Raw genomic sequence first — 22,824 nt, 5'->3', positions numbered from 1 at the left:
GTTGGGTGGTACGGTGGAAAAGATTATAAGTAGAAGATTTTGAATTCAAAACCTCTCATTTACGAAAAATGAAAATAAAAAAGTAATTAAAGGCAAAAGTTCAAACACATAAAAAACATAAATGTTCAAGTAAATAAAAAAAAATATATAAGTGCAATGTGCAAGTGTCACACCACACATAACAATTTGAAGGTGCCAAGTAAAGTTCGTGAACTAGTCAACTTTAATGCTAATTGAAGTCCTTGAAGGAAAAATGCTGATTAAATACGTAGATAATCAGAATTTGATCTTGCTTGCTTGCTTTTAATTAATACTAAACATGTAATTAATTTATCTTACTTACAGCAAATGCACTACGTAACATTTGATGACTAGTCAAATACGCGACCTTTTTTCTTACAATTACAGCCTAAGCAAAGTCTGGAGTCTTATTAGTCCAAATACAGCACTTATGGACCTTATCCAAATCTCTAATTGCTTACTCATTCGTTTACCTAACACTTGTTTTTTTTTTTCAAGCAAATACATGTCTTTTTCTTCTTCCTGTATCTGTTAATGGATTTGTCTTAGATATATATATATATATATATATATTTGTGCTATCTTTTGCATACTCATTACCCTAGTTAACATTTCAACAATGTTGACAAGCCTAATTAAGTCTAGAAGATGATGTGAATTAAAATTGCTACTTAATTGTTTATCAAATCTCCTAAAAAGAGAAGAAAAAAAATGGCATGATGCCATAAGTTTTAAACCACCATAAATTCATGTAAAAATCATAAGAAATTGACTATTAAGGTTGAGACTCCAGGAATTAGAGATCTTGAGTTCTAATTCTCTAGCCTCTTCTCTCTTTCCCGCTTTTTAAATTCCACCCCTCCGTTGCTAGGGAAAAATATTTGAAACAAAAGGGGCTGTTGTCTTGACCTTATGACATTCTTTTCTAAAAAAAAAAATCATCTTGTGACAAAATATCCACATTTTGAAGCAAATTTTCTTCAAATTAATTGATTAAGTATTTGAAGCTAAGATATGGCAGCTACTGTAATGTTGCAAATATAAGTATATAAATGTTTATTGAAAAGAAACAGAGAATTTTCCTATACTGATAATTATAATTTTTGATGTTGCGAAAATGACACAGTGCGCTTTTGCTAAAAGTAGGGCTGTCAACAATTGCTAATTGATTATGCTTGCCGCAAGAAAGTGGATTCCAATACCGTAATTGAAAATAGAAGGCCAAAATGGAGTTTAATTTTGTGAACCCTAAAACTTATTAATTAGACATTTTCTAGGTTCATGTTATTGGTGAATTTAAATGAGCCCACAAAAAAGAATGAACACTAGTGGAAGCCTAATAAGATAAAGTCCAAGTCACATCAGAGTTTCCAAAATACATGGAAATTTCATTATCCAAACTTTAAATCAATCAAAAGTAGGTATAAACATGTTTGTTTATTATAACGAACTTGTAATTGTGTTCAAGTTTTTGCTTGTTTATTGATTGAGTTAAACCAAAACAACCTTTTTATCGTGCCTAACTCAAGTTGAGTTCAAATGATTTGAATATATACATGTTTATTTCATACATTATATTAATCGAGTCAAGTTCGAGCCAATATTGAAATTTTACCCAATACAAAATGTTAATATTTGTTTTGATTAATAGGTGAACAAGCTCAAATGAGCTCTAATCGAGTCAAGCTGAATTCGAATATCAAGCTTGGCTTTCTTTCAGCCATAATCAAAACTACTTCTTTGGCCATCTATCATACTATATATTTTTTTTTTCTTGTTCTTTTCTTGGGACATGTAACAGCAACTGAAAGTATATAAACGCAGACACCAGAAGGACACTTCCTGTAGAAAATGTTCAAAATTTCCCAACAAAATCTTCACCCATGTCATAAATATAACCTTGTAATTATTTATGTGTAGAATAAATAGTTTCAAATCCACAAGCAACTGTCATTGACAATTCTAATACAATCTGCTATAGCTCTATTTCAGTATATATACAGCTATAAATTGTGTACCAGCTATAACGACTAGAAGAATAAGGTTGAATCCTGTAATATTTACTGAGATGCTCTGAGTTCTGTAGGTGAAGTTGTGAGGCCATATCCAAATGGAAACAAAGGATCATAATGTGGATCACCAACATTCATTGGAAGCTGATCAACTGTCTTGAACCAAGTTCTTGCAAGCTTGCCTGTAAAACCATAGCCACCAAATAGAACATCTGCAACACCCTGGCCTTCAGTTCCTGGCAGCCAAGCAGCCACTAATGCCTCGATTTTAGCAAGATATGGCTCGATCACCACAGGGCGACCTGATATGATTACCACCACACATTTTATCGCTTCACAGACATTAGTGATTGTCCTAATGCCAGATTCTGGGATGGTCAAATTCATGTTATCACCAAAGGTTTCGCTGTAAGGTGGTTCACCGACAACCACAATGGCATATGAGAATTTGTTGGATTTCAGAAGTTCTGTTTCAGGATTTTCTCTGTACACAACTTCAGTTAGTGGATCAACAGTGTTCTTCACAGCTGTTAAGATAGTGGTACCTGTGAAAAACCCAATTTTCCACTGTGAGCTTATTATGCAATAGTCCATGAATATGCTCACTTCATCCAAGTGATTGAATCCGATTACAGTGGCCTGAAATTGAGGTACAAAAATAAGTATGCCCTATGCAGACTAAATTTCTCTGAAATTTATAACTGGATTTTCTTACCATTTTTATACAGTATTACTCAAACAAAAAGTTCTGAGAAGCTTTAGAACATTTCTAAAATCCATCATCCCTTCTTTACTCAAGAAATTCAGTTTAGTAGCCTATAATGAAACTGCTAGCTATATCTGCTTAAAATGCTCTATTTGAAGAACTTGTGAAACATACCAACTGTGATGTTTCCGGCTAGTCCTCGCCACTCAATAGTCCACCCTCCGCATTGATTACCAATGTTGTGAGCATGGCTTCCTGCAACAAGTATCTTTGATGCTCTTTTTGGAAGAGGAAGCAGTGGCTCATCAATATTCTTACCGTTTTTCAAAAGCACAAGAGATTTCCTCACAGCTTCCCTGGCCAATTCTCTATGCTCCTGTGCAACAGAATTGATTGAGCAGACAAAGAAATTCGCTCCAAAGTAAAAAGCATAGATACAAGAGAGTGTAATTTCAAATAAAAGTATTTGAACCTGGCTTCCCAATTCATGGACCAAGCTATAATCAGCCATTGGGTTCTCAAAGAGACCTAAGACAAACTTCACCCTCAATATTCTCCTTACAGCATCATCAATTCTGCTCATAGGGATCACATTCTTTTTCACAAGTGAAGTCAGGTCATCTATAAACTCAGTAAATTTCTCTGGGACCATTATCTGCAATAATCAAGGAAAGAGTATCAGTACATACATTTTATGTAGAAATCAATAAATTCCCTGGCAACATCTTTTGGATGTAACAAAATGATATTAACTATGTTATGCTGGTTCTTTCACTTACCATGTCTATTCCAGCGAGAATTCCAGCTTCAACAGAGTAAGTATAATTAGCATGAGGAGGAGAGGTAATCCTGTCAATACCCTGCGAATCTGATATGACAAAACCCTGAAACATGGCAACATACAGAGCATTAAGCTTAGCACTAGCTAATAATTCAGACTAGCCCAAATTGACAAATGAGTTTGATAGTTTTCAAGCTAGGAAAGTTTACTTTGAATTGGAGCTGTTTCTTGAGATATCCAGTTATGAGTTTCTTGTTAGCATGCATCTTTTCTCCATTCCAGCTTGAGTATGATACCATCACTGTTGCAACACCCTTTTTAATGGAGTCAAGATATGCAGGCATGTGGATGCTGAGCAGCCCATTCCAGTCAATCACTGTGTTGTTCTCATTAATCCCATTGGTTGTGCCACCATCTCCCACAAAGTGCTTAGCACATCCTGCAACCTTGTTTCTTTTGTCAAAAAGTAACAAATTTGTTAGGATGCTGACAATAAAAAAATTTCCAATCTAACGCCCTTACAAAGAGCTGATTTTAGCATGGTAACAGCTTATTGCATTCAATGGAAATCAAGGTTTATACAATGTAGAATCCCTCATAAAAATGCTTTTCCCACCTCACAAATCAGTTTCATGAAACCTCCACTAGGTTAATGCTTTCAAATTAACCAGCAAGCAAGAATTCCCTGACATGTTAAAGTACAAATTCCTTGCTTTATCCACGAGAGTTCGTTGGGTTCTTTTGTGATAAAAGGCCAAAACAAGAATGAGGCTAATAAGTACACAGTTTATACCTTCCTGCTATGTAGGGAATGCCCTTTGGAAAATTAGCAGGAACATCCCCCTGTAAACCAGGGATAATCTCAGTCATTGCCTGAACAATTTTATGATCTTCGCTATAGCTTTCATAGCAGCGACCCCATCTTGGATCCCTGCAAACCTGTGAACACCAAATCAGTAAATTGTTATGCCAACTCGAACAGAAAATGATCAATCACATGCCTACGCTTTACTTACTGCAATACAAGGTGCAAAAGTATATGGGATTCCAGTAGCTCTAGTTTCAAGTGCAGTTGCGGCTCCTATCCTCTTCACAAGTTCTGGATCCCTGATGATAGTTCATAACATTCCAGTCATTAGCTACGACATACGTACATTCAGCAAAGCAAATTACTCCAAAAATGAAAATCAAGCAATGCTGTTACAAATTCATTTGTTTTCTTGTATGATTTGGCAAGCAGAGACTATGCTAACCCTTGCCTCAATGTTCTACTTATATCACAAAAAATTATTACAATCACCGAAGAGTCTAGTTTCTCAGTTCAATATAACAACATTTCTTGTGCTAAATAGCCTAATTCTCAAGTGTAAACACAGCAAAAAGGGCCCTGGTTTTAATTGTCATGTAAACCAACATAATATAACAAAAGAAAGAAATCAATAAGAACCCTTTTACCCTTAATTTTCAAAGATCAGAAGAGATGAATAATAGTCACTTGAACTTCCATGGTACCATAATCTTGTATAGCATTCTACACTAGATAATATAGCACCAGCAGGTTAAAGTAACTACCTGGTAACTCCAAGGCCAATATTATGAGGAAAAATTGTAGCATTGTAGACATTATTGTTGCCGTGAATTGCATCAATCCCATAAATCATAGGAATCCCAAGACGGGTTGAGAGGGCACCCTCTTGAAATTCATTAATCATATTGATCCATGTCTCCGCAGAAGCAGTTGGAGATGGATAACTCCCTCCACCACTCAATACACTTCCTGCCATTGTCATTCATCCAAGTGTCACAAGATTTCATTTTACTTAACAAATTTTCCAGAAAGACTTTAGCTGAAATCAAATGTTTTTTTTTCTCCATTTTTCTACCTCTAGCTATACACTAGAAGAGTATATGGAAAATCTTTAATCAAAATTCTTCTAGCTCCTTTTTTTTTTTTGTCTTTTGTTAATTTGCATTGGGCACAATCCTTGCCAATTTGCATAGAACTGAAAATTTTTCGCAGAATCTCCCAAAGGATGCAGGATATTTTAGCTTTTTAAATGTGCCATCTGCAATGATATTACACCCATTTTTTGAGAGCTTACTGATATTATACCTCGAAAACCATTTGTAGGATTTTTTTTCCCTGTCATCAAATTTTAAGTAAATTAATACTTCATTGTGTTTGACAAGCTGGTACTAGTTTTATCAAGCTAATTCTGCAAAAAAAAACAAAAATTGTTTTTCACACAGAAAAAAAGAAAAGAAAAGAGTTGATCTTATAAAAGGGGAAATTATTTATGCAATTGAAAACAAATTCATTCAACATGTATTTTTTGGTCTAAGGAGGCTTACGACTTATGCCTTTCTTACAAGGGAAGCATAGTGACATAATCTGTGAGAGAGATGTATTTGAAACTATTAAGTGCAAGACCTTTCTTCAGATGTCACACTCAAATTCTCAAATCATCAAAAAGACAAAGCTACTTCGTTTAAGAAAATTTTATATATGTTTAATTACTTCAACTAAAACATAATTTGATAAATAACAATTATTATCATCTTATTATATACATGAAAAAGAAGAAAATACACACAAAAGAGTGCAAGACAATCCTAAAGAAAATCTTGTTATACAAAAATTGAAAATTTTTAATTCTTTAGGTTGCTTTTACTTAGCAACTTCCGAAATGCTCTCCCTGTTTTCTTGCACGAATACGCAAGTCATCTGCCTAATCCCTGTAATGCACATTTTACACTTGCCAAAACAATCTAAGTTTTTGTCCAGATAAACATGCCCATAATCCACTCGTAATTTATGCCAAATCTGCATTCTAACTCGTAATTCTTCAAGTGATCAACCTAAACTTGCTCGTGTTAAAAAAAAAAAAAAAATTTATGTACTGGACGGAAAATATTAATGTAAAGAACATACCTATAAAGTATTTCTTCATGATCTCTTTGCTTGAAATCTTTCTGTCAATTTGGGTCATCTGCCCAATCTTTTCTTCGAGTGTCATTAGACTCAACAAGTCTCGGACCCTAACATTCACTGGCTGATTTGGATCCTTATACTTCATGTACTCTGCTTCTGTAACAGCCATCCACAAGTGTAATACCATCCCCACAGTGCACAGTATTGTAAATCTATCCATCCTGAGACAATATTGTAATGTCAAGATCAGTGATTTTTGTGTTGTGTATTACACACACATGTTGGAACCTAAAGAAGCAACTTCAGAATAATAGGCAACTTTTTCCTTCTAAAAATGTTACCAAAAAAAGAATGAGAGGTTTAATAGAGTCTTAACAAAATTAATTCGTTGATTTAAAATCTTATCCCCCAAGTTTAAAGATGATCTCTTCATATACTTCGATACACATTTTAGGAAACTAAACACGTAGCGATGAGTAAGGATTGATTCATGTACTAAAATCGCCCTTTCTTCAAATGATATATCAAGATTCGAATTTTCAATTACTAATACTATAGCACGACCATTGCGTTACACGAGAATGTAGTTAACATCTATAAAAATGACATGAATCACGTAGATTAAACTCATTCCTATTAAATCTGTACCTATATAAGTGACATGACCATAATAATATTTTTTAGTCTATCGCTAATCAAGAAAATCAAAAAGGCGATAAATAGCCTTGAGGATTCAAGAAATAAAAAAACAAATGTTAAAAAAATAGTGCAATGCATGGACTTACTTATAATGGAAATCTAACTGTAGGAATGATGGAGAAGGCAAGAATTGTAAATTATAACAAAATGAGAAACTGAGGAATGAAAGGAGAGTTCTATGAGTGCATGAGCTTTGGTTTTCAAAGAATGAAAGGATGGAGACGGTTGGATCAGTAGATGGATCCCTTTTATAGGGGTGGGTGATAACTGCCGACTGACTCGGCTTCCAAATCTCTTGATTGTATAAATTTTACTTGCCGTTTTAAAATGTTATTCTGAAGACACAAAAGTCAGTCAAATTCTGATATGTGAAATCCTACCTACGCTTCATTCTAGCCAAATTCGCGGCTGTCATTCTGTTTCCATGTTGGAAATTTATTTGTCAGCTAACTCTTTTTCATGAATTTTTTTTTTTCACATTTCATGAATTTCTTTACCCACTTCAGTTCTAAGCATTGGAAATTTTTGATATAGATCTCCAATAGAGAGAAGTTATATGCTTTTTTGGCCTGTTATAAACAGTAAGATGATGAATTAAAAATTTGTAAATTTTACGACATGATATCCAATAGTATCGAACGGAGTAATTTTAAGATGTTCTGTTATCAAGATTGAGAATTTGAATTACAATTTTGTCAATTAGGTAAAGTCGCGTGATATATTCTAACTCCATATTAGTGGGGTGGTATTTTGCAATTTAAGCTTGTAGCACGATTCTTAAAAATCGGTCTCGAAATTTCAAATCCTTAAAGTTATTTTGATTGGTAGTTCATAATTAATTCTAAGATGACAACTTATAACCTTAAAGTCAATATTTGATCACGAAAGATTATATTTAATTAATGTAAAACTCCAAGAATAATTTCAACAACTCAATTTCAGCTGAAAATCTAAACCCAGATTATCAAATATATATATATATATACATATATATATAGGCCAAAAATATTGATTATCTATTTACCCAAGTTGAATAAGTTGAAAGTTAAGATGCAAAAAGCTTTACAACCATGATCTTCTCTTGGCCGGCAACAAAGTAAATCACTAAATTAGTCCATTTTGAAAGCCAGAGAATGTCCTAATTAATGAGAAGTGGATTAACCTAAACCTTATGCTTTGTCCGTAATTAGAAGGAAATAAATAATAGTTATCCAATTTTTAATGATAATTGAGGAAGGGGGCCCACTTGCCCTGCTTGCTCTAGATAAGTATAAGAAATGTATAGCGTCATATGCGTATGCCAAAAGTAATACGTATCGTTCTTCATTTGGTAAATGCACAATCTTTGACATTTACCAAACAAATCTCACGTGGAATTTGGTCTTAATTGCCTTTCTAAATCTTCGGTTATGTCCTTATCCAGGCCTCTAATCGCTTACTCATTCACTTGTCAGATTTTTTTTTTCTTCTAGTAACTATGTACCTGATATATATATATAGATGAATCAATTTTTTTCTTTTAAATTTGTCTTTTTATTTGGAAAAAAAATACTTTAAGACTTTGATAATATTCAAAATTTGGATAAAAACATGGATATAAGAAAGATTCATCTATTTGGTAATTTAAAGTCACACAATAAGAAGTAGGATTGGTACTAATTTTTTTTTTTGGGGTAAAAAGGCAAACTTCTTCCTCGAAATTTCGCAATTCAGGGAATGGATGATAATTTTAATGCATTAATAGTATATGCAACTTTCTTTTATAGTGTTTTTATTGTGTGTTCTTACATCACCAAATGGAGAAAAACATATAAGAAAACTAAAAAAGTCTGCATGCCTAGGTGTAGTTTATTGTATTGCAGGAAAGGAGATGGAAACCATTGCTTTCAAGATTAGGTGTAAACCTGGCTTATTGTTGGGTAGAAGTTTTGTAGGAGCTTAATCAAAAGAAGCTAGATGTATATTGTCAAAACAATAAATGTATTATGGAAATTAGAATATTCATCAACTTGCAATTGAGTGGACTTCTCTCATTCTACAAGGACATAGAAACTTGCATTGGATAAAAAGGAGAAAAGAGAGTATATTTTGGACATTTAGTTTCACAAGCAAGTATATGAAGGTTGCATTCTTTTTTTTTTTTTTGGGTAGATTAAGAAAATGCATTCATGAAAAAGTAAAAAAGTATGAGAAATTGTAAAATATTTTAAGTTATATTTAAAATGTATGATCCCATGTGGACTTGAACGAATTAAAATGTATGAAAGTTATATTTAAAATGTATGAAAGTTGTTTCTTTAAGTTATCAATGAATTAATTTGGATTATCTTCTTCCATTTTAAAATTGAGTGACATGAATAGTAAGTAGGTGGAAGTATGAATTGCAAAATTTTATTTTATTTTATTTTTGTATTTTTATTTGTAAATACATGTTAGTCTTTTATCTCATCTTTATTGATTAGCTGTAATTTAAACATACAAATAGCTAATCTAGAAATGGGGAAACCATTCTTGGATCAACAAAAGTTTACTAGTATAACATTTCCTTACACTAATTACATGTAGAGAAAAATAAAGAATTCATTATCCACAACAGAAAGAACCAAAGATCTATTGTAGCATTTCTAGGTGCATGCATTGGTTAAACCAAAACAGCCCAGAAACTATAGAGCACCACCAAACGTTGTGACGTATTGGATCAACTGCAAAAGCCTAAGGAAAGGCTAATACATAGGAATCTGAAATGCAAGAAATGCAAAATCTGAAATAAAATGCATCAGGCAGAAATAAAGGGCTGGAGGATCTGAGACCAACTACAACAAAAGAGAGATTGTCTGCATGCAATCTAGGCCAACTTGACTTAGCATAGGAACTTGGTTCTGTGCTGATATTGGGAATTGGATGTTATTGATTTAGTATTATTGTAATCAAACAGAATTGAAAACCTTTTCTGGTTGGTTGGTTGCTGATGTAAAATTAATGCTGACAGATCCAACTTGGATTTCTGGTTTTGAACCCTTTATCCAGATTGATGCAGTCATCACTATTCATTGACAAACTAGTGATGTTTGCAAGTCCTTTAACAATTAATCTTTGATCTTCAAATCAAGAAAGAAAAAACCATAACAATGCAAAATCCATTGTTTTCCTTAAATTAGATTAATTATTGTAGGGCTGAAATGAAGGTCTTCTTCAGCTGATTGATCTATCTTGGCAAAATCCATGATCGGACTTAGACTATTTGTAACAAGGCTACGATTACAAAGGACAGCTTTCTCAAAATATCAATACAATCTAACCTTCAAAAACATGGAAAAATAGGCAGTTAAGAATCTCACTGAATAAAGAAAATTAGACATTTAAAAAGGACTCATTTTTTTTTAGTGACAGTGTATATACAACTTAGATGAACGTCACACGTGTAAAACTTATATTCTAATTCGAATTAAACTTAGTTGGCATACAATTAAATCCTATAGTATATAAAAAATTAATCCAATTAAGAAAATGGTAATCAAATCAATAAAGCAAAAGTCACACTGGTTTATTTGGTTAACAATGAGCTACTAATAAAAGAAAACACGTCCCTTGTTCAAGAAGAGTAACATTTTATGAAATTTTCATAGGAAACTGAAACTGTGATTATTACAGACACTAACTAATTATTACAATATTTACAGTTTTTTACAGACAAAAGCAAGATTGACCGCTTATGGCATATTATTAATCGGTGAGCAAACTCTCCAAGTACCTCTCTACAATGTCCAAGCCACAGAGGTTCTTCACAACAGGCATGATAGCTGGGACATCCAACTGGAATGCTGAATCAGGTCCATCAATTCTGCTCCAAGATTTTAGTTGCTTTCTGGCTTCTTTAATCGCAGCTCTTGTTGCACAGTGTACTGAAACCGCCAGAAGCAGTGGTGGTTCGCCAGAGGCTATATAGCACCATTTGATTCCACATGTCAAGGTCAATATAATTTCATTCCTTGAATGGAAATAGAAATGTCTTCATGCACATGAGTCGGCTCAAGCTCTATCTAGGTGTGAAAGAGTGTCGTGCGTTTGCAGCAGTAATAGATACCTAAGCTAAATTCTCTGTTTTCCACCTTTCAGCTTTCTTCCCTTTGGACAAATTCATAGTGAACTACTGCTGTTGCTAATTATGATCAGTAAGTCTTACTCTTCAATACAATTCTTCTTGATTTTATCAATCAATTTCCTTTATCTTGTGATAAGTTGCTTGCCACACTAGGAATTACATGTATATCATACTCTCACTATCCTCGTTTATCCAAAGAGTTTAGGAGACTCTCTTTAGTCAGGCATATCTCTACAAGTACCCTTCAACCGAAGAAATCATATATGGATTGTTAAGTGCTCCTAATGACATTAACTTAAGCAGTTCTCTAGGGGATTAGTAGAATTAAAAAGTTGCTCATAATATTCAGGATAGATATTTCTTTCCCAAGTAAGCAGTACATCGTAGTTTTTAGAACAAAAGAGAACAATGCATCTTGAAGCCACCATTAGTAAGGAACTACATCTTGAGGGTTCCATTGACATGTCAATTTAAATGCTGAAACATTATTATTTCTTCCCAAGCAGAGTTTGCTTTCAAAGAGTTCTAAGTTCTAACTACCAAAATTGATCATGTTCTAGGCCTCTGCTTCACTATCTTATCTTTTTCTTTATTTTGTATAGGAGAAGCCTCTAGCTCGGAATAGCTGAAGTCTGGTGACTAATCCATTTAGCCGTCCACAGCTGAGTCTCTTAAGCTGTTCTTTTTCTTACCACTTTGTTGTCTTTTATCCTCCAAAAGATTGCATGGCAACAAGTAGCTCATTATTCATTAGTTAAGATCACCAGAAAATTTCAAACAAAACACAGGTTACCTAAGTATTGTTGTGGCAATGGAGACAGTTAATGGAAATTCTCTTTTTCTCATTCAGGAAAAAGAAACTCATTACAATATTAGAGATTTATTCTGTAATCTTTCAGTTTTCCTTTCCAAACTCTATTTTCTATAATTCAAACAGATTGAATCAGTGCCTGCAACTTGAAAACAGCAAGCCAACAACGGAAGTAGAAGTTCAATTGACGGTAATGTTCCTCAAGAGACAGTAGAGAAACTTAAAACAAATACCTTTAGATGATAGAACACGTTTTTTGTTATGTCCACTGTTCCAAACTTCAACATTGAGCTGCTTCGGAATGGTGTCAATTGTTGGGATCTTGTATGTCCATGTGCTGTCTGAAATGGTCAATCCATCTGCATCTGTAAGGTACTCTTCGAGCATGAAGAACCCAATCCCTTGAACAAAAGCTCCTTCAATCTGTAAGAAGAAATTTCAGGCATAGTAATTGAGGGCTATTCACCAAAATATCATGGTTTTAATCGAAATAATAATAATATAGTTGTTTTTATATGTTTTCCATAAGAACAGAAATCAATTTTCCCAAAATCGGACTTTGGAGTGGATTTTAAAGAAATCGACTTCTGCTTACTTATTCCCTTAGACCAGACTTCTCCATTCTTTACTTCCAAATTCTCTGTTCTTCCTCCTCGATAGTTGGCCTATCTCTCGTCAATCCTCTCATTGTCTCTTAATACTCATCAAACCAACAGACTCTTTGTAAAGACAGATGAATTGAAAAAGGTTGAACTATTGTGTAACGCTTGCATCAATAGGTGCAGTTTTTACTTGCAATTTTTTTTCTTCTTCCTTTTTTCTTTTAATTTTAATTTCAATTTAATGCCAGAAAACTGTGGTAAATAACCCTAGTGAATGAGCTCAGCTTATTTAATACATCCAGATGTATATTGAGATCATGAGGTACAACAATAAATATTCTCATAAAAGTTAAACAATAGATCAAACATTAGATATGAGGTGCAACAATTAATATTCTCATAAAAGTTAAACAATAGACCACAAATTAGACGTGGATAACTTCCATACAGCAGTGAGAAAAGCAACTATCTAACCTGTCCCAAATCCACTGCAGGATTCATGCTCTGTCCACAATCATACATGATATCTGATTGCATAATTTTAGTTTCTCCAGTCAGTATGTCTATCTCTACCTGCAAGAACAACAGCTTATTCATTGATACCATCATTTCAAGACCCCAGAAAACACCTATTTTATGCTGTATCTGGCTTGATCAAGAAAGGTGCATACTGGAAGATTACATAACTTCTGTTGTCTCAAAGATGAAGTTGATAGGAGCACATTTACCTCACTAACAGCAGCACCATAGTTCAAATACTGCATGGAATTCAAATCAGGAACATAATAAGAATTCACTGCCAAGTTCACAGCTTCAAAATGTGCCTGCAGTCACGGAAACCACAAAATCAACACTTAACCACACATACAATTTATGCACCTGCTAGAGTGACCAAAAACCCTGGACAGGTTTGAAAGTGGCAATGTAATATGAAAAGGGTATCTTTAACATGTTTACCAAGCTCGTAAACAACACAAGAGCCTGTTGATACATCCTTGTTGAATAGCTATGATTTCTATCCAATATTTGTATTGATTAATCCATGATCAAAATACGCATTGTTGCCTTTGTGATATTTTGTGGTTCATCATACTGACCTAATTTTTAAACCAAATCTTTTCTAAGAAAAACTTCATCGAGAGAACTTAATTTGGGTTTTTATGGTTGTTTCAAATATACCATGACAGACTCTCTGTCTCTGAAGTAATGCTACCAAATGACATATTGGAGGAAGACGAGAAGCTCATTTGACTAATGGAACACGAGGGTGCTTCAGTCAAATTTATAATTTAAAGTTACATCATGGTGGCGCTAAGAAAAGCAAGTCACATACAGATGAAGATACCTGAAGTATCAGGGCATTCCAGTTAACTGCACCCATTTGCTCCTGCAACTTACTTTTGAGCGGGCCTAGTCTTTCAACTAAGATGTTGCAGCATAATCTGACAGCTTCACAGCTTGATTCAGACGTTGTGCTTCCAGAAGTGAAACCTCCTTGTACTAAGCTTAAGCTGTCTGACTGTATAACTCGTACTTTTTCCAAAAGGTTTTCAGTTCCATCACATCCAATTGAACTGAGAGCATATGCAGTCATCTGTTTCACCTTAGTCCAGAGCCCCTGTCCCAACTCAATTCCTCCAACTTCTACAACAATAGATCCATCCCAAAGTATGCTAACTCTGCCTGGGGTTGGTCTTACTATAAGTTGATGAACAATTGGAACCCGTGAAATACCTCTTTTATGCCACCTGTTGCGCTGATTAAATTGCTCTATCGTTTTTATTCTCTGGACCATACATGAAGATGCACCCAATTTATCCCATATTTCACCCAAAGTATACTCTGGCGCTTCACCTGCTGATCCCCCATAGAACACATTAAGGCTTTCAAATGTGTGAAGATTTATATTCCTAACAGAATCTACCTCCATTAAGAGTATGGATGCAACATTTTCTACTATAGTTTCAGCAATAAAAGATCCTTGCACCTCCCCAGGGCCTCTCATTGCTGTTTTGCTAGAACGGTTAGTCTTGCAAACTTTTATGTCAAAAGACAATGCACCCCAATTATACTTTTTAAGGGAACCAAGCACGTTTAATGGCATCACAGGGCTTATATCCGCCCCTATCCCTGCATCAATTAGTATGTCAAGGTGCAAGGCTGTGACCTTTCCATTTGATTTGAATCCAACACTATAGGTTATTTTCATGGGATGTCTTCCTCCAGTTATTATCATGTCAGTTTTGCGATTGAGATATGTCCTCACTGGGCGGCGTAATTTATGTGCTGCAAGTGCACATGCTGTAGCAACCTAAACAACACAGTTTTAAGTTCATGCATCAATAATAATAGGCTACGGAAACAGAAGAAACCATAAGTCAGATGACAAGTAGAACAAAAGACCAGGATACACAGAAGAACAATGGTAAGTTTTGGCACAACAATGATAGAGATATGGAAACAGAAGAAGCCATAATTCAGGCAACAAATAGAACAACATATCAGAAAATATTGAAGTCTGAGCATGCAAATGCAGAATTGGAGATGCATGTTTTTATGCACTAGATCCACACAGGCAAACAAACAGGATACTATTATTAACACTAAACTGTGTCAGGCTTTCCTCAAATCCAATAATCTTGGACCATTTCTCGTTTTGATGACTACCAGCCACCAAATGAAAAATAAAAGGAAAAAGGAAAAAAGATGCAAATTTATGAGATTTCATTCTTAGATCAGGATAGAGACCTTTTCTTTATATTTTCATAATAATAAACAAAGACATTACACCATATTTGCATTTCTTTATCCCTAACTTCAGAAGTCCATATGTCCTTCATCAGGAATCAAAAAGAAACTGCGAGGAACATGAAAAGAAGAATATCATGGTCCACTGGAGTCAAGATATGGCAGCCACCCAAGTATCCAGCATAGTGGAAAATGTATCTTGTTTGCTTTGCTAATCAAATATAAAATATATTGTACGTATCAGATTGCAGTAGCAATTTGAGAGATTTGAGACGTACCATTGATTACCTAGGAAGAGCTTAATTGCAGATGCAGACAATGAAAATTACTGTATGTAACTTCAAATATTGATAACAAAAAAGTCTTTCTCAATTTCTTTAAACAGAATTAGCTGTGACAGTAGCAGTATTCTGCTTTTGTTCTTTCCTTAACGACGTGAATTCAGGTTAACATCTATGCATGCATAAGATTTGTTCATCCTCAAGTTATATTTGCCTTCCACTTTCCGTAGCAATCATCTACATTTGCATAAAACATATTAAGAAAAAACTAAACATTCTTACTAATGATACTCACAGGCATTGCTCTTATTGCCTTGCCACCAAAGCCTCCACCAACCCTTCTTGTAATTACACGAACATTATGCTGTGGAAGACCAAGACATTTTGCGATCACAATCTGAGCATACTCTGGAACCTGAATTGAACTATAAACCACCATACAATTGTCTTCATCTGGGACTGCTAGAGCCGTTTGTGTCTCCATATAAAAATGGTTTTGTGATCCAAGTTTGATCTGGAAATCATAGCCAGCAGATAAAATTGGTAATAAGCATGGGTTGCCCACTATCTAATACTGCAATAATATTCTTGAAAATATGAAGACCACTACCACTATAGGAGAATATTGCGAAACAATTGAAGTCTGAGAAATTGTTTAGAGTACCTCAGAACAGAGGATTTTGTGATCAGCTTCAGCCATTCCTTTTGAGAAATCACCAACCTTTTCTGGGTACAGGAAAGGAGGGACCTCAAAAAAACTTGACCTCTTAACAGCTTCTTCAACAGTTAAAATTGGTGGATCCAAATTCTCTGTGTCATAGTTGATGACAGCTGAGTTGGCTGCAATATTGGCAGACTTTTGTGTTTCTGCTACCTAAAAAGTTGTTCCATTTAGAGTCATTAACAGGATATAGTGACAAATAAATGGATTCATGGGGAAGGAATACCTTGAATCAACAGAGAAGATATTGAAAGTATGGATTTACCACCAATGCAATCGGCTCGCCTGCACATCTGGTTAGATCATCAGCAAACAAAGGTTCAACACCAAATATTGTCTTAGATCCGACATTTTCCCCTCCTTCTGGAATATCTTTGTATGATATAACAGCAGCAACTCCATTAAGTTGAGTGTATGACTTTATTTCAACACCTCTTACGTGTGCTAATGGTTTTGTACTATAGATAAATGCTCCATGCAGACAGTTTGGAGGTGAAGGAATGTCATCAACATACACTGCTTCCCCTGAAAAATGAACTGACTTAGATTCAAAGACATGAGAAACTATCCTGTCTCTTAGTTACAGAGTAGATCTAGGTAACATAAAAACCTTGAGGACCTATTCATGCTTTATTTCAGCAGAGAAGAGAGGAGGAAAAGTAGGCAAGAGGGAAGTTGGAGAACAGCTTAGATTAGGAGGACAAAGGAGAAGAAATATGATCATGATGGATAAAGATGAGGAAAAGAACATAACACAAGGTACACATCTAAAATTTTGATGTGATTTACAATTTTAACGTCCAATCTGTAAACAACTTCGGCCATGTCCAGACCCCTGAAATTCAAAATCTAGAAGAACAGAGCAAGAGAACAGCCATAAACGAGATTTCCTTTGAAAAATATGGAATACATGCTAAAGTTTAGATCCAATTCTGGATTTCCAAGATTGAAGTTAAGAGTTATAAATATAGTCACTGTGCAAGAGAGAAGCACGTGCTAACACATTCTTTGAACACATTCAGATTGTGGAGATCTGCTTAAAGTCAATTTTAAAGAAACTGCTGTAGATGAAACAAGACATAAAAAGTACTATGCAAGTTCTAACTGAAGCTCTCATAGATCCTGTTCCAAAACCAGGTTAGCCATTAAAAAAAGATTACCATGATCCGAAGCTAGGCTGCAGAAAACTAAACCAGGAATCCAAAAACCAAAAAATAAAAGAGCTAGGGCCTCGAAGGGCCCTTACCACTAACCAATTGAAGAACTTCAATAACTAGAACTGAAGGAACCAGAGACATTGGAACTCTAACTGTCTGACATATTATTAAACTAGACATGTCTGGGACAAACTAAATATCCAAGAAAACTAAAAGAGAAATAAACCTGAAGCTTGAATGGCAGAACCAGACTTAGTCGTTGGTTCTCCGACTGGATAGTATTCTCTACCGGATTGCACCTCCTGCTTTGCAGATGACAACACTGCTGAATTCACCAATTGACCAGTAGAAATTTCATTACAGTTTGTGGAAGAATCCTTTGGCAGATGGCCGACAAGTTCATCAGATAAACCACCACAAATAGCAGAACCAAAATTGACAAATGGGGAAAGAAACTGAAAAAGGAAACTAACAGCCAAACTACTCCGATAAGCAGCATATGAAGTGCCAAATTCAGGTATTACAGCTCCTTTGACTAATTTTACTGCTTCATAAAGAACATTAGCACTTAGCCTTTTTCCTGAAAGGTAATCTTCAACCTTCCTTGCTCGTATTGAATGTTTTGTCCCATAAGCACCAAAAACCAGACGGATATCATTTACGATAACTCCATTTGCATGAGACACATTAACCAGGAAAGCAGCATTCAAATAAGGCAAAGCATTTCCGAGGGGTCTTGGTGAAGCACGATAGGTCTCAAAAGCCAATTTGGAACCAGATCCACCGTTACCATTTATTTTTCGATCCAATAATGGTACCTGGATACTGAGAAGCACACTTCTCGTGTGTATTGGTGGTCTTGCCAAGAATTCTTCCAGTGTGAGAGTTTCATGCTTATGACCAGTCATTATACTAACAGTTGAACTAACAGCAATAAGAATAGTAGTTATATCTGAAGGAAAATGTTTCCTTTGTGCCATCACCAAGTTCCCCCCAATACTTCCTGAGTTCCTAATGAATCCTGAGGCAATTTTCTCCATGTGATTGGCAATTTTTAGAAAGACTTGCTTGCCATCAGAAGAAGAATTTCCTGTATCATTTTCCTTCAGAAATACAATAACTCTAGAAATTGTCACAGCAGCCCCAATGATAATCTCCTTCTCATTTCTTCTAATCATCGAAAGCTCAGGTACATATCTCAGATCAATGTATCTGTCATAGTGCTCTAGTTCCTTGTAGTAACCCATCCCAGTGCTGCCAACTACTAGCTTAATCTGCACATCATCAGCAACATTGGAGTTGAACAAGCTTCTAAGCTCCTCAAGATTTGTAGGAATGTACCAAGAAAAGTTTTCTAAATTTATCTTCATTTTTAACGTGGACCTACCTTTCAAAAACTCTGGAAATTTAGTAACCCTATCTTTCGGATAATATGAAGGCAATCTCTTCAATTTAACCTCCTTTGGCTCTCCTTTTCTCCAAAAAGAATTGATTCCCAAATCCTCCAAATCAACATCTGCAGCAAAACTTTTGCAGGCATCAGCTATGGGTCTATAACCAGTACAGCGACAAAGATTTCCAGCTATAGCCCTTTCAGCTTCAGAAACAGTAAGCTTGGAGAATCCTGTTAGAGGTTCGGGCCCATGTGTTTTTTCAGCATTGGTGAGTGCTGAGAAAAGTGACATGCACATTCCAGGAGTGCAAAAACCACACTGAGATGCGTGGAAGCCAGCAAACCTTTCATGAATTGGATGGAAACCATCTTTACTATTTCCTAGTCCTTCACTTGTAGTGATTGAGCAGCCATTTAGACTGCAAAGAAGTGTAAGACATGAACTTACAGTAAAATCCTCGACTTGATCAAGAATAGGGTCATGCTTTGACAACAATACAACACAAGCACCACAACCACCTGTCTTGGCAGAGCAATGGAAAGCTTTAGTTGAATAAACATCATTAATAAGTAATGTGTGCACACGGTGAACTAATTTTGAAACAAAACATAAAGGCACTATAACTCAGTTAAGTTTTGCAGAATATTCCTGATCTAGAGAAATTTCTTGGCACCTCAAGATGCTTGCTAAGTACAAGGTGAAAAGCAAAATAATAGTGTCAAAATATTTGTTAGAGAAGTTCTCCAGTAAAGCAGTTAACAGGTAAGGAAAGCTCGCAACTAGATCAGCCATATGGTAATTCAGGATAACTTTCTTGAAATCTATATTCCACATCAAATGCAACATAAATAAGCTTATAAACCTAGTGTACCAAATTTATTGAGAAGAAGACAGTTCCAGTTCAGTAACAGAACTTCGATTCAAGTTAGAAATTATGTCAAACTTCAATTTAGTACAGAATTTCTATTCCTCCATAATTGAAACATCAAACACTATGATTTCATTTTTAATAATAAGTTGGTTGTAACCATTTAAACATGACAACGTAAACCAATTCCTATCCTTGAAACATTCTCCAATTACAACCATGTCAATCTGTGAGACATGTGGAGACTTAAATTCCAATAGCAATTCAGATTATGAAAATCATGCCATTCATTTTGGTGATATATTGAGCGAAAAAAATACTCTGGGCACAATATAAGAATCCATTGGCCCCTGCAGTGAGGCCAACTGCCAGAGAATGTAAGCACCAAAGCATTCCACCGCCACCCCTCACCCCCACCCCAACCAAAAAAAAAAAAGAAAGCATTTTCAGCCAAAGCAGTTGCTTATTTTATTTGAACTCAAAAAGTCGGATCCTAGAGAATCTGATATCTTGTTAATTATACATTCTCAACCTTAATGCTTTTGAATTTCAACCTATTTCTATAATTCGTTCCACTTCCTAATTCTAGGCTCCAACAAACTTTCCCCCCACCCCACTCCAAGAAAACAATGAAGCATTAAATTAAATCAACAAATATATGAAAGCAATCTGCAAAATCGTCATTACTTATCAACCTTAACAAGAAGTTCAACTCATTCTGCATTTGGGGCCAAATGGACAATCTCTCTGTCTGTCAAACAGAAACAACAGATACAAAAAGACCAATCCATCTTAAAAACACTTCAAGAACTCCTAGCAGCATACGCAAAACTGAATTTACAAACTGCAACATTAATAAAAGATGCAAAAACAACGCAGTTGGATAAAAGAGAAATAGCCTGACCTTCACCACAGCCAAGCTTTGGACTCTTGAAACGAGTATGAGAGCGCAAGAACTCAAGCAAAGTAGTTGAAGGGTCGATATTTGTCAGCTCAAACTTCTCTCCGTTGATTGCAAACACAAGATTTCCATTCCTAGGACCCTTTTTCTCAGTTTCCTCCATTTTTGAGCAACCTGAGCTGTTCCTTAGAGGGAATAGAAGCTCAGGGACGGACTCAGAAGCTTGTATATATCAGGAAAAAAGAACAGAAGAAAGTAGCCATCTTTGTCCTTTTGCAGTTAAAGTCTACAAGAGAATAACAGTTAAAGTGTTGCTGACCCCCAGTGAAACCATTCAGTAGTTTAATGCGTCCTAGATTTTACACACATGCACACATTGGTGTCACATGTCAGCTCTTGTCTTAAAGTTAGCGTTAATTTCAACTCCAACCTCTTCAAATTTCAACAAATCAGACAATTGCCCTTCATACTTAGGGATGGCAATTGGAGCATGTGCACCGTGCACACAAGGGGGCTAATGGAGCGGGAGGTGGGGCGGGACGGGGGGAAATTTTCTTTCCCCCTTAAAAATGGGGCGGGGACTGAGGAAGTATACCTCCGCCCCATTCTCGTCCCCGCCACCTGTTAAAAATAATTATATATATAATTAATTACAAACTTATAAAAATAATATTATTAATTATAAATATTATATAATATATATTAGTATATATAATATAATTAATATTATAAATTATATTAATAATTATATATTTCTACTAATAAAAATTATTAATTATATATGCTAAACTTATTAATATATTTATATTATATTCTTAATTACACTTAATACAATAACAATTATTTTCTTTAAAAAAATACAATAATAATTTAGTGATTGTATTTGTCTCAAAAATGAAAACTTGACTACTTTAGTTGTACTTGTCTCATTATATTAGATTGTATTTAAATAACTTTTGTTTGATTATTTTTATAGGTTTCAATTGTAAAATTATAGTGGATAATTACTTGGTGATGTATTGATATTTAAGTATTTGATTTTTTACTAAAATTTAGTTACAATGCAATTATACAACAAAAATTTTTTAACCCTTGGGGGAGAAGCAAGGGGGAGGAGGGTAGATAGGACTAGTGAGCGGTAAGACCTCACTCCTGCCTCGTTGTCATTCCTATTTATAGTTGATGTCATATACTTTTTTCTACCTGTCCCATGCCCCTCCTTCCTCCGCCCGCCCCGGCCCCCCGGCGCCACGGCTGCCAACACTCAACCAAAATGTCATGTACAGCAATCCTCAATAGGGATTTTTACATACTTTATCTAGGGAATTGGGAAGGACAAGAGCTCATCTATTTTTGGAGTGCAAGATCACATTTATTTACGTCCATATTGTATATTGTTTTCACGTTCATTATATCAGGCTATCATTAAAATTCTTATTATTAGCGGGTATCTATAGGCAAATATTATTATTTTTTACTAATATACAAAATCTTCTATACTTTTTTCTATGATTAGAAAAATGTTTTAACAAAATTAAAATTTTGTCAATATGTGTGAGTACGATTGAACTATATAAGAATGAATAATTTTTATATGTACTGTTACTGTATACATTATTACGGTTGGATGCATGACACATGAACAAATTTTAAATTTTAAATTTAAATTTTGCACATATGTCATATATCTAATGGTGATAGTATATACACTGACAGTACATATAAGATTAATCCCATAAGAATTATATAGTGCCCTAAGACGAACCTTCCTTTCATCCTAAATTTGTCTTTTTACATTTCTTAGACATTCGACCAAAACTCACTAGTGTCAACAACTATCATGCTTTTGTACGGTGGAAGTATATGCACCAACACAACAATTGCGTGCAATCAACTCAAAAAATATGTGAACTACCAAATAACACAAAGAAAGAATAGAACTGTTTTGGCACATTCGTTGACAGGTTTGAATCAAATTCAATCCCACCCACTCAGTATGAAACTGTATGATCTTGACATGTGCCGTTTTGCACAATTGCAAAAATTGCACCATTTTGATGTCTTGGTTTAATGCTGTGCAGAAAACGG

At 34.8% G+C, this 22,824-nt stretch overlaps 2 protein-coding genes across 3 annotated transcripts; both read right to left on the bottom strand.

Annotated features, from left to right (window-relative positions):
- Positions 1 to 1,882: 1,882 nt before the first annotated feature.
- LOC113741255 (uncharacterized) lies at positions 1,883 to 7,366 on the bottom strand. The gene is made up of 10 exons (XM_072056445.1): positions 7,238 to 7,366; positions 6,453 to 6,673; positions 5,093 to 5,297; positions 4,537 to 4,627; positions 4,314 to 4,459; positions 3,730 to 3,973; positions 3,519 to 3,623; positions 3,212 to 3,394; positions 2,914 to 3,115; positions 1,883 to 2,578 (listed from the first exon to the last, which is right to left on the bottom strand). Exons 2-10 carry the CDS (start codon positions 6,670 to 6,672, stop codon positions 2,082 to 2,084), a joined length of 1,893 nt encoding a protein of 630 aa, XP_071912546.1. The 5' UTR covers position 6,673; positions 7,238 to 7,366; the 3' UTR covers positions 1,883 to 2,081.
- Positions 7,367 to 10,739: 3,373 nt separating this feature from the next.
- LOC113725345 (abscisic-aldehyde oxidase-like) lies at positions 10,740 to 21,346 on the bottom strand. Of its 2 annotated transcripts, XM_027248473.2 has the most exons (10): positions 20,740 to 21,346; positions 17,800 to 19,485; positions 16,682 to 16,941; positions 16,360 to 16,569; positions 15,991 to 16,209; positions 14,012 to 14,977; positions 13,395 to 13,490; positions 13,141 to 13,239; positions 12,298 to 12,487; positions 10,740 to 11,089 (listed from the first exon to the last, which is right to left on the bottom strand). In XM_027248473.2, exons 1-10 carry the CDS (start codon positions 20,897 to 20,899, stop codon positions 10,875 to 10,877), a joined length of 4,101 nt encoding a protein of 1,366 aa, XP_027104274.2. In that variant the 5' UTR covers positions 20,900 to 21,346; the 3' UTR covers positions 10,740 to 10,874. The 2 variants fall into 2 exon arrangements, with proteins under 2 accessions (XP_027104274.2, XP_027104292.2); XM_027248491.2 differs by lacking the exon at positions 14,012 to 14,977 and having other exon boundaries at positions 20,740 to 21,033.
- Between the last annotated feature and the right edge of the window lie 1,478 nt (positions 21,347 to 22,824).

Source organism: Coffea arabica, chromosome 1e (assembly GCF_036785885.1).
Source record: "Coffea arabica cultivar ET-39 chromosome 1e, Coffea Arabica ET-39 HiFi, whole genome shotgun sequence".
Taxonomy (NCBI): domain Eukaryota; kingdom Viridiplantae; phylum Streptophyta; class Magnoliopsida; order Gentianales; family Rubiaceae; genus Coffea; species Coffea arabica.
Note: the sequence above shows the minus strand (reverse complement) of the source record. Positions and strands in the feature narration are given on the sequence as shown.

What these genes read in the sequence shown, in the direction of transcription:
- LOC113741255 (XM_072056445.1), bottom strand. Translation starts at nt 6,672, where the DNA reads ATGGATAGATTTACAATACTGTGCACTGTGGGGATGGTATTACACTTG. An exon ending in TCCATGAATTGGGAAGCCAG is followed by an intron (nt 3,116 to 3,211) that starts GTTCAAATACTT and finishes TCTGTTGCACAG; the next exon opens with GAGCATAGAGAATTGGCCAG. An exon ending in AGCCGGAAACATCACAGTTG is followed by an intron (nt 2,579 to 2,913) that starts GTATGTTTCACA and finishes GGTTTTTCACAG; the next exon opens with GTACCACTATCTTAACAGCT.
- LOC113725345 (XM_027248473.2), bottom strand. Translation starts at nt 20,899, where the DNA reads ATGGAGGAAACTGAGAAAAAGGGTCCTAGGAATGGAAATCTTGTGTTT. An exon ending in AAAGCTTGGCTGTGGTGAAG is followed by an intron (nt 19,486 to 20,739) that starts GTCAGGCTATTT and finishes CTGCCAAGACAG; the next exon opens with GTGGTTGTGGTGCTTGTGTT. An exon ending in ACAAAATCCTCTGTTCTGAG is followed by an intron (nt 16,210 to 16,359) that starts GTACTCTAAACA and finishes TATGATTTCCAG; the next exon opens with ATCAAACTTGGATCACAAAA.